At 42.8% G+C, this 12397-nt stretch overlaps 1 protein-coding gene across 3 annotated transcripts in view; it reads right to left on the bottom strand.

Annotated features, from left to right (window-relative positions):
- The window catches only part of LOC149832564 (uncharacterized), a 74055-nt gene extending 64562 nt beyond the window's left edge, over window positions 1–9493 (bottom strand). Inside the window, exons 1-3 of one of the 3 annotated variants that reach the window (XM_090014580.1) lie at window positions 8934–9493; window positions 8698–8777; window positions 7319–7503 (exon numbers count right to left, since the gene is read on the bottom strand). In XM_090014580.1, the coding sequence (XP_089870706.1) occupies window positions 7319–7503; window positions 8698–8777; window positions 8934–9373 (705 nt within the window). In that variant the 5' untranslated portion in view covers window positions 9374–9493. The remainder of the gene's footprint in view (window positions 1–7318; window positions 7504–8697; window positions 8778–8933) is intronic. The other 2 variants (XM_090014581.1, XM_090014582.1) reach the window with 2 other exon arrangements.
- Window positions 9494–12397: the final 2904 nt, after the last annotated feature.

Below are 12397 nucleotides of genomic sequence, written 5' to 3'. Positions count from 1 at the left end.
ACCTTGGGTGCGGGGGTGCGGCAATATATATATATATATATATATATATATATATATATATATATATATATATATATATATATATATATTAGAGAGAGAGAGAAGGGGGGTCCGGGGGTTCCCCCAGCACAGGCCCCGCTGTGCGGTCAGCGGGTCTAGGGGGGCCCGCCCCTGGCGGGGGGTTATAGAAGGGCAGTGCCCCTGTTCCGGACCGCCATGTTTTTCACCTTTTGCTCTGATGTATATACCTCTTTGGCACTCTAGAGTGACCCACAAGGCCTTACGGCCTAAGAACCCCGTGTATTCGGGGCCTCTCTTCCCCTCTTAATGTACTTTGCTTTCAAGTATCTATAAAGAAGCTTTTTGCATCCTTGTCTCTTTGCTCTCTTTGTATTTGTGCATCTGCGTACTCTTACTTTCACTCATGCGCGTGTGTTGTGCGTTGTTTGTGCGCTCAAAAGGCATGCCTTCAGTGTTTGTGTTTGCCCGAAGCTACGTCACGGGAGTTGTCGCTTCTAAGCCAGTGACAAGTTGGTACCAGAGCCTTGTCGACATTGGGAGTGACAATGGCACCAAAGAAGAATGTCATGACCCCTTCAGGCAGTATGGTTCCTGCTGAAGAGGATTTCATGGCCGATGATCGGGTGTCAGCCATCTCGCGCGATGTTGCGGAGCTGACTGGGTCGGTGACCAACATGGAGAAGTTGGTTAATGGAACTTGTGTCACTTTTAATGATCTCAATGCAGAGATCAAGACAGCGATAGAGGGAGTGGAAGACTCGGTGGAAAGTCTTGCCACTAAACTTAACTACTCGGTGGAGGATTTTTCCACCAGATTGATGCTTTGTTGGGTCGGTTCAACATCATGGTTGTTGAATTGGATGTTGTCCGACGAAAGAATAAACAGTTGGAGCGGCAGTTGAGAACTCTCCCGGCTGGCGGCATTGTGACATACGTGGATAGACCACGTTACAGGTTACCTGAGCCCGCAAAGTAGAAAGGCATGCGTGACTTAAAGGATCTCGAGAATTTTATCTACGAGATGGACCAGTTTTTAGAAGTTGCGAAGATAGAGAAGGATGCAGATAGGCTGCGGACCGCATCAATGTACTTTGCGGATGAAGCAACTCTCTGGTAGAGACGTTGCTTGGGTGATGTTCGACGGGGATTGATTGTTATAGTCTCATGGGAGGACCTTCAGAAGAAAATGCGAGACTATTTTCTACCTAAAAATCAAGAGAAAATGGCCCGCAAAAGGTTGTTGGCATTGAAACAGATAGGGTCAGTGCATGACTATGTCAAGGCATTCTCTTCGATAATGCTGGAAGTGGAGAGAATGGATGATCAGGATCGGTTGTTCTATTTTGGCAATGGGCTGCAAGGATGGGCAAACCAAGAACTCATTCGGTATGACCCTGCAACGCTAGCTGGGGCGCTTGTGGTTGCAGAGAAACTTGCTGAGCTTGATAGAAATGACATTGCATTTCAAGGCAGACAACAAGGAAATGATCGCAACAATCGAAGGGACAACCGAAGGAACGACAAAGGACAAAATGTTGGCCGAGGAAACCTGCAGATTCATGGCCGACAAGATGGTCAAAATAATAACCAAAATTGGAATAACTTTCAAGGCGGCAATTATCGTCGTCGTGACTGTCGTATCTGCCATGGGGATCATTGGCAGGATACATGTCCCAATAAAAACCGGGGTCAAGGGAATGGAGATAACCGCGTAGCCTGAGCTGTGAATGTTGTTCAGGGTGAGGAAGAGGATCAACCTGCAGAGGCGCCAACAGTTGGTGCAATGCAGATGATTAATGCAGTAAAGGTCACAACTGTTGTGGAACTGACAATATGCAAAGAGTTGATGTACTTGGAACTTCTGCTCAACAGAAGACTTACCAAAGCATTGATAGACATTGGTGCTACGCACAACTTCATCTCGCCTGAAGAAGCAGAACGGTTGGGATTACAGTGGGAACAGAAGGAGAGCCGCATGAAAGCGGTTAATTCAGAGGTTAAGGCCATCTACGGCGTCGCTCGTGATGTACTAGTGCGGATCCATAACTGGTCGGGAAGGATCACATTATCAGTTGCACCTATGGATGATTTTAAAGTCATCCTCGGGATGGAATTCTTGAGAAGCAACAAGGTAGTGTCGATGCCCCACCTCAACGTTGTCAGCTTTGAGAGTGAGAGTCAGCCCTGCATGGTTACTGCGATGGCAGAGAATCCCTATGAGCGCTTGGTGTCCGCGCTCCAATTGAATAGAGGCATGAAAAGCGGTGATGAGACTTTTCTTGTCACAATCCGCGCTACGAATGAGGCAGAAGAAGCCGCAGATGTCCCAGAGGCCTTAGCGCCAGTATTTAAGAAGTTTGGCGATGTTATGCCCACCGAGATGCCGAAGAAGCTACCTCCGAGGCATGAGGTAGACCATCAGATTGAATTAGTACCGGGTGCACGGTCACCCGCAATGGCTCCTTATCGCATGGCAATTCCTGAGTTACAAGAATTACGTAAACAATTGGATGATATGCTCGAAGCAGGGATCATTCAACCATCCAAAGCTCTCTTTGGAGCGCCCGTGTTGTTTCAAGCAAAGTATGATGGGTCGAAGCGGTTGTGTGTCGACTATAGGGTACTGAACAAAATGACGGTGAAGAACAAGTACCCGCTTCTTTTGATCGCGGACTTGTTTGATCAACTTGAAAAGGCAAAGGTCTTCTCTAAGTTGGATTTGAGATCTGGCTACTGGCAAGTCAGAGTTGCAGAAGGGGATGAGTCAAAAACTACCTGCGTAACGCGATATGGGGTGTTCAAATTCCTTGTCATGCCCTTTGGCTTGACGAACGCGCCCGCTACCTTTTCGACCTTAATGAATAAGATCTTTTATCCGCACCTTGACAAGTTTGTCGTCGTGTACTTGAATGACATAGTGATGTATAGCGACTCGATGGAGCAACATGTTCAGCACCTTCATATTGTGTTTCAGACTCTGAAGGACCATGAGTTGTATGTCAAGCGAGAGAAGTACCTATTCTGCCAGAAGGAAGTCCATTTTCTGGGGCATATTATGGGAGGAGGCACTTTCAAAATGGACCATAAGAAGATTGAAATTATTCAAGCATGGGAGCCGCCCTCTAAGGTTCCTGAGTTGCGCTCCTTCTTGAGGCTTGCAAATTATTATCGATGCTTCATCAAGGGATACTCTCATATTGCGGCCGCGCTTACAGATCTGTTGAAGAAAGATAGACCATGGCTATGGTCTGATGCCTGCCATAAGGTTTTTGATGGGTTGAAGCATGTCTTGACGGAGGAGCCATTGCTGAAGTTGCCTGACTGTCGGCAACCGTTTGAAGTGCATACCGATGTGTCTGACTTTGCTATTGGTAGGGTGTTGCTCCAAGAAGGACATTTTATCGCATTTGAAAGTAGGAAGTTGAACGATGCTGAACATCGATACACTGTGCACGAGTGCGAGATGTTGGCGGTCGTGCATTGTCTCTGCACATGAAGACACTATCTCTTGGGGTCGCAATTCGTTGTGCGCACTAACAACATTGCGACAAGCTACTTCCAAACTCAGAAGAAGTTGAGTCCTAGGCAAGCGCGTTGGCAGGATTTCTTGGCAGAATTTGATATGGTCCTCGAGTATAAGTCAGGCAAGACCAATGTTGTGGTCGACGACTTGAGTCAAAAGGCAGAACTTGCAGCTTTACTCGCCTGGGACGGCAATGTGAACCAGCCGACGAGCAATCTTCTTGAACAAGTGCGAGAAGCTTCAAAAAGTGACTCAATGGCTCAATAATTGATCGCATTGGTGAAGGAAGGAAAGACGCGAAGATTCTGGCTAGTGGATGGTTTGCTCCGCGCTGCGGGCGATCGTCTATACATTTCGTGACAAGATACCTTGAGGAGGTGCTTGATGCACGAGTGTCACGATACTACCTGGGCGGGTCACCCAGAGCAACAAAGGACCTTGGCATTGTTGGAACGTGCATTCTATTGGCCACAGATGCGCGATGACGTAGATGCTTATGTGCGGACTTGCTTGATTTGCCAACAAGACAAGCCCATCAATCAGAGACCTGGTGAACTACTGGAGCCCCTACCTGTGCCAAGTCGTTTGTGGGAGTGCATAACCATGGACTTCATTATGAGCTTGCCGAAAGCACAAGGTTGCAGTTCAATTTATGTGGTTTTGGATAGGTTCTCGAAGTATGTTGTCTTCGTGCCTGCCTCTGTCACCTGCTCAGCTGCAGATACTGCAAAGTTATTCATGCAGAACATAATCAAGCATTGGGGAATTCCAGAGAGCATCGTCAGTGATCGTGATGCGCACTTCACTGGCAAGTTTTGGCGAAAAGTGTTTCGCTTAATGGGACGAACTTGCATTTCAGCACAAGTTTCCACCCCCAAACCGACGGACAGACAGAGAGAATAAATGGCATGCTGAAGGAATACCTGCAACACTTTGTCGGTGCCAACCAAAGGGATGGGGTTGATTTACTTGATGAGGCTCAATTCTGCTACAACCTTCAAAAGAGCGAGTCATCCGGCCATAGTCCATTTGAAGTCGCAACCGGACAACAACCGCAGACTCCGCACTCCCTTGCTGCGCGAGGACGTGGCAAAGCACCTTATGCATACTAGTTTGTCAGGAACTGGCAAGATCAGACAGAGTTGGCGAAGGCATATCTAAACAAAGCAACCAAGCGCATGAAAAAATGGGCAGATGAGAAGCGTCGTCCAGCAGAATTTCGTGTTGGAGACAAAGTGTTGGCCAAGCTCTTTCCTGACCGCACAGCTATCTTTCGGAGCCACCACCGAGGCCTTATTCGCAAATATGATGGTCCCTTCACCATTATCAAACGTGTGGGAAACTTGGCGTACCAGCTGGACTTGCCAGCAAACTTTCAAGTGCATCCGGTATTCCACATATGCAACCTGAAGTCGTTCCACGAAGATGAAGGAGATCCACAACAGAGCATGCCTCAACGTGCTTCGATCCCGCAGCGGGTTCCTTCAACAGTCAGTGTATCAGGCAGAGAGTCAGATGTCATCCTCAACCATTCCAACAACTATCTAGGGGAAGTCAAAAAGTACTTAGTGTAGTGGAAGGGATTGCCAGAATGTGAAGCCACCTGGGAGAAGGCCAGCAGCATGTTTCAGCATCGACAGCTTGTAGAAGGCTACCATGAACAATGGGCGTCGAGGATGGTGCCAACTTAGGCGGGGGAGTGTGTTCCGGACCGCCATGTTTTTCACCTTTTGCTTTGATGTATATACCTCTTCGGCACTCTAGAGTGCCCCACAAGGCCTTACAGCCTAAGAACCCCGTGTATTCGGACTCTCTCTTCCCCTCTTGATGTACTTTGATTTCAAGTATCTATAAAGAAGCTTTTTGCATCCTTGTCTCTTTGCTCTCTTTGTGTTTGTGCATCCGCGTACTCTTGTTTCCGCTCGTGCGCGTGTGTTGTGCGTTGTTTGTGTGCTCAAAAGGCTTGCCTTCGGTGTTTGTATTTGCCCGAAGCTACGTCACGGGGGCCGTCGCTTCTAAGCCCGTGACAGCCCCCCCCCCCCCCCCCCAAGAATTTTTTTTTTAATTCCGCAACCCATTTCATAGGGCAAAAAAAAAATTTTAAAATCCAAAATGACCCTGGGTGTGTTGACCGCACCGGGTGCCACACCCGCGTCGCGTCGCATCGACGCGGGTGCGACACCTGTCTGGCCAAATCCCTGTGACATAGATGCCAAACCTACCTACCACACGTTTTATTGAATTTTTAGTGTTTTTTCAAAATTTTGACCATATACATGTGATCTATATGCTTTTTTATAGGAATCTATTCTTGGAGCATTTGATTCTGATGCATGGATAGGTTTTTATAAGTTTCAAAAAACAACGCCGTACAATTTTTATAAATTTTTTAGGCTCCAAATACCATTTTTTTATCCAAAATTTATGATCCGAGTGTTGATTTCTAGTAAATCAATCATGTTGAACACAATTGTACAATCAGAATTTTGAAAAAAACACCAAAAAAATTTCATTGGGTAGGTTTGGCATGTTTTTTAGTGGGTAGGCTCTCTCTCTCTCTCTCTCTCTCTCTCTCTCTCTCTCTCTCTCTATATATATATATATATATATATATATATATATATATATATATATATATATATATATATTGATGTAATTTAGTCTGCCCACTACGGGAATTTTCGTCATTTCATACGAGTATTTTGGTAATTTAGTTTGCCAACCAAGGGTATTTTGGTATTTTAGTCCGGCCCACCAAGGGCATTTTCATCATTTAGTACATGGGTATTGTTGTCATTGCACCCATTATAGATGTTGGGGCATCACCCAATGGTCATACATATCACAAATGGGAGCCCCCTTGCCTCTCATTTGTATATAAATAAGGCTCAAAGGCCTTTGTATTCTAAAAGATATTCATCAATAAAATACATTTTTTGTATGAGTGTTCTTGTCTCTTTTGGAGACTATTTAGCACTTTTGTGCTTGTGTTGGGCCATTGTGCATTATATTCTTTCTTGGTGATAGTGTGTTCATAATTGAATCATTCTCATTGGAGGCTCCCACACACTTCATTATAGTACACGTGTCGAGGGTACTGAACCTTGTTGGACATGGTGGGGAAGAGCTCTGAGGTTTCTCGTGGTTGTGGATTGGGACAAAACAGTGAAAACGGGGTTAAACGGTCAAATCGGGTAGATGTGGTTTGAACTCGATAAGTGTTTTGGGTGCAGTTTCGGTCCATAATTGAAAGGACCATGTCCAGGAGTTCCAAGGTCACCTAGGAACGTGTGTAAGGGTCTGGGATATGTCCTTGACTCAGGGAAAGGCTTTTGATGGTCACGGCTTGTTGGTTTAGGGAAATTAGGTATTTCGGGAAATCCATATTAGTATAATATCCATGAGAAGTACTAGTAGGCTATATCAAAAAAAGGAATATGATAAGTGAGCATGCTCACAATAGGAGCAACCTGCAGAAAAGAGAACATATTATTGTTACATTATCGTTTCCTAAATGATTTACACCACAAAAAGTAATGCCAGTCACACCAATAATAGCAAGAACATGATGGTTCCTTGCTTGCACACTCATCTTGAATGAGTATAACCATTCTCACACAATTAATGCAAAAAACAGACAAAGCATATGATAAGAAAACATGCCCACAGATATAATATTCAGGAAAAAAAATATTATTGCATTATTATATCCTATATTATTTACACCACCAAAAAAAAGTAGTGCCAGCCACATCAATGTTAGCAAGAACATACTGGCTCCTTGTTTGTGTCCTTATCTTCTATGAGTACAACCAATCTCCTGCAATTAACACAAAGACCTTTGTTTGACCGTACACAAAAGAAATCAGCCTCCTTAATGCATCCTTTGCAAAGAGAGTATGTACAAGTGCAGCACATGAAATGGGCTGCCTTCTCACAAATGCTACACAGATGCCAACCTGAATCAGATTGAACCACAATCAATATCAGTTAATGCCTACAAGTGACACACAGCAAATATAACACTATACCGAAACAAGCAAGGGAAATCCACAAAACAGAATCCTAAAAGGACCACACAGTGCTAATCTAATACAAAAAATGCAAAACGACAAAGATTTAACCTGTTAACCAAATAACTTCATCCTTGAGAGAGAGAGAGAGAGAGTTTCTTCAAATATCAAGTTGATGTAGGAGTAGACTGGAGAAACACTGTTTGATTTGTAGAAAATACAATAATAAATTGTATGGCATATAATGTTGTTTTTTGTCCTTAAAATCAGTGGCATCTACCTCGGTTCTTATCCAAATTTTAAAGGTTAAGGAAGCGGGAATAAACATTTTTGATGGTTCAATACCTCATATGGAAGGACATCTATGCTTGTGCAGTACTTGAATGGCCCAGGTATCACCTATCATGGATTGGCCATGATAGACTCTGACTCTTAACTGTTCACATGTTTTCTTCTATGTCACACGAACATTTCACTAAGCATGCATATCTTGTATCAACAAGCCAGGACACTCGACACTTCATGGACTCAATAAAACCAGTTTTTCACAGAGTCAACATTGTCTCGTTAACTTTATTTATTTCTTTTATGATCTTATTACTTATTTTGTATTGACTTGAATTCTTTTCTTTTAAAAATTGTCATCAATTACATTACATTTCAATTTCAACTTAGCCTAATTATTTAAGTTTCTAATTATAGCAATTTAGAATTCATGCTTTTTGCACATACATACATCTATATGTGTGTAAGACTTTGTACCCGCGTCCTAATTTTTTATAACTACCGCTACACACAAATCTGACATTAAAAAAACCCGATAAATGACCAAATTGTCATTGCTGACCAAGGAAATATAAACTCCCATGTCTATTGTTAACTTCTTACTGAATCCAGTTGGAAAAGAAGTTTAAAAAAATGAAAATAAAAAATCAAGATCAAAATAGCAATTGCAATTTCCAACCAAACAGAAACTCTCTAGCCGCTCTCTTCATGGAAAATTAATAAGCAATTAACAAATGCAGAAGAACATATAGAAGGTTCACCACCCTAATCATGAAGAAGAAGAATTAAAATGCAGAACACCCATATCAAGTTTCCTGTTCACAACATGCAGAGAGAGAGAGAGAGGGGACTAACCGCAGTTCCAGCGGCCCTTCTTTCGAAAGAAGGCCTCGTCGCGATTAACACACGTTGGGTGGTAAGCCTTCGGACAGAATCTAAATAAAACGAAGAAGCAGAGAAAAGAAAACAAGCCAAACAAGAAAACAATTGGAGAAAGGGAAGAGAAAGAACACATGCCATACAAGAAAACAATTGGAGAAAAAGAAGGGCGTGCGTACCCTAATAGGAGAAAGAGAAGGAGAAGGAGTTACCTTCGGTCACAGAGCACAAGGTTTCCGCCATCGAAACAAATGAAGCACACGTCCTCCTCCTCGTTCCTCTTCGCTTGGGCCTTCGGCTGAGCCCTCGCCCCCTTCTTCCCCCTCTTCCGTTTCCCGCTCCCGCTCCGGCTCGACTCCGAGGCACCACCATCCTCGACCACCTTAACCGCATCAGAGACGGCCATTCCCACATCCGGCGGCGCGTCCTCCACGGCTGAGTCCCCGACTTCGCGGACGGGAGATGGAACGAGCTCTTCTAAGTCCACGCCTTCGAAAGGCCGGAAACCTGAATCCAGCACGGAATCCTCATCCTCCGCCAGCTCCGGAGGCGGCAAAACGTCGAATTCCAAAGGGCGGTAGACGTCGACGGCAGCGTCTTCGTCCATGGCGAGTTTCTCCCTCGCACCGCCGTCCGAATGGCCAGTTTTCATCCCTAAGAAACGGCCGGCAGACGAAGCGAATCTTCTTCTTCTTCTCGGCGGGTCCGTTAGCTAACCATCCTTCTCCCCTCGACCTTCGTCGTCCTTTCCTGTAGCGATTGAATTGAAAAAGGTCGCGTTTCAGAGCGGAGAGGGCCGTTCAGATGCGTTTGCTCTCTGTCCTATTATCCCGAAATTGAATGTTCTGGATATTTTGTACATCGTAAATTTTTTAGAACAAATATTAAAAGGGATGGTATTTGTCACGGGCTAAATTCCCATTTTTCACAACCCTAGCATGCACACCTCCTCTCTTCCGCACCATGTCTTACCGTCGTACCTTAAAAAGCTCTTCGAAACTTCGTGCACTTGTATTAAAAATTTACTATAATACAAGAACTTGAATTATGAACACAATAGTGTAACCGCGATTTTCATGATTTTTTTTTCTGTTTCTCTTAATTCTAACAATATCAGTGTGGTCTTTATAAGAACCAGCTCTTTAATCATCTAGATTTTGATGCATAAATAATGTTTTTTAAAGCTTTAAAATCAACTGTTCATAATCTTCATAAATATTCAAGCATCTAAAATTCTTATTTTTCATAAAAAAATACATAATCCAACTGTTGATTCTTAGCAAATTCACCATGCCACACATAACTATATAAAAATGATGGTATTAAAGGGTCCCTAAAATACCAGAACTGGAAATATGAGAACTATTGTGTGAACTGCATTTTTCATGATTTTTTTGTTATTTTCTCTTAAATCTAAGCGTACGGGAGTGATTTACGGAGAAAGAAGAAGAAAACATGTTTGTCCTTTTTTTGAACAGAAAAAGAAGAAGACTTTGAAGAGTCAACATCATCCTCGACTTTCTGAATGGAGGACATGTTTGTCCTTTTTTTAAACTATTTGTTTTTTCTTTTTTGAATGAAAGGCATTTTTGTCATTTTCTCAAACCATCACTTTATGAGAAGAATAGCAATAAAGGGTACTTAAGTCTTTGCAACAACACCAGAGTCCGATGCAAAGTTATGTCAACATACACGAGAATACGAGACCCATGTGCTTGTATACGTGGTGCTCATTCAAAGCCTCGAACACAGACGTGGGATTCAGTGAATCATCGGGGGGGGGGGGGGGGAACATATAACCTGCTTTGCTCATATCCCAATGTGGGTTCCAATTAAAGACCAAGTACATTATCGTGACAAAGATGAAAACATAAAGTATGATGGCAGTTGTTGGTTTCGATATGATCATTCATGATTGCATGTTAGAAAGGCACATGATTCAAAAGTACTGAAAAGTGCATTACGAAAATCAAAATAACTTGAGGTTAGTATGTATATATATTTTTTAAAGGCTCGAGGATAGTATCTATGTTTATTTATGTACACGTGTTAGTATGTATACTTCGTTTTAAAATACTAATAGGTAAATATTACCTTGTTAATGCTGGCTATCCAAATGATGTTGGATTTCTTGCTCTTATTTGAGGGAGATTTAGCTACCACTTAAGCGAGTTTATTCGTTCAGGTGCCCAACGACCAAAGGAACAACAAGAGCTTTACAATGTTCATCATTCTTCTTTACGAAAATACTGTGTAAAAAACTTTTGGCTTGTTGAAGGCACGATTTCCAATCCTACATACTCCAATGAGGTATCCTATTAAGACAAGTTAAAATTGCAATTGCTGATTGTGTGCTTCACAGTTTTATATTGCATTGTAAAATAAATGTTGAACAAATTGAGATAGATCATATTGAATTACCAAGTTCGTTCATAACAACTGGACCTCGTGTTGATGATGATGATGATGATGTATCTCAAGATGAGGGGAAGGTTGTGTATGTTCGCCCCTGATGATTCACTGAATCCCACGTCCGTGTTCGGGGGATCGAATGAGCGCCACGTATTCATGCACATGGGGCTCGTATTCCCGTGTATGTTGACATAACTTTGCATCAGACTCTGGTGCTGTTGCAAAGACTTAATCACCCTTACTTGATTTTCTTGCCCTGAAATGATGGTTCGAGGAAATGACAAAAATATCCTCCATTCAAAAGTTGTGAAACGACGGGTGGGGAAAAGGACAAAAAAGTCCTCCATCCAGAAAGTTTGATGTTAACCATTTAAAGTGGAGACGTTCGTCTGCGCCATCTGCTGTAACAGTTGCTCCCATTATCAACGCAAACTTTGCCTTCGTCTCCAGTCGAGCTTTCCGCCTTGTTTTTTATCCTGTTGTACAACACACTGTTGCCTTCTCGTGCCTGCCTTGTGTTACAAAACATTCCAGTGTCTTCTCTTCATTTCTGTTGTCGTTAGGCATCATGAAAGAAAGCAATGATTCACAAACATTCTAACCAGTGCCATTAAGGCACCGTGAGTAGCTTTTCATCTCATCATGCTATCGATGAAGAAGGCATGTCGTCTTGTGTGCCATTAAGGCATTGTTTGGTTATTGCAGGTAGATCTTGTTATTACGAAGGTTGGAAACTTATCGATATTTGTAAGACGCTGGGACCTGTTGACAAGAACGTTTGTTTGCAGATGCTAGGAAGGGCCTCTACCCCATCAGGTATCCTACAGTCACTCATCATATGCATTGTGTCTCAAACCGCTGTATTAGTAACAGACTCTCATTTTTGTGAGATACATTTTTGTTAGTTAATATCGATTTGTTTGCTATTATGTTCAAGTTCTTTCTTATCGATTTATAATTTATTGTGCGATATATTTATCGACCTTTTAGATAGTATGTTTTTGTATCGTCGAGTTGTAAGTTATAAATACTGAACTGCCGTATCGATTTTCAATATCTGACAAATCGCTATACATATCGTTTTGTAAGATATTATATGTTTTGTAATATGCATTTGTAAGATATTTGTACACAGACTTTGAAAACGTTTGGGTGCAGAAACACATCTTGACATGCATGGCGGGGCGATTTTCGCATGCATATCGTTGCTCTCTCAGCGACTTTTATTGAACTCGCTTTAGAGCCTCGTGGATATTATGAGAGC

The sequence above is a fragment of the Nuphar pumila genome, chromosome 7 (assembly GCF_984573655.1).
Source record: "Nuphar pumila chromosome 7, dmNupPumi1.hap1.1, whole genome shotgun sequence".
In the NCBI taxonomy this organism is placed as follows: Eukaryota; Viridiplantae; Streptophyta; class Magnoliopsida; order Nymphaeales; family Nymphaeaceae; genus Nuphar; species Nuphar pumila.
This window is presented reverse-complemented; position numbering and strand designations above follow the sequence as displayed.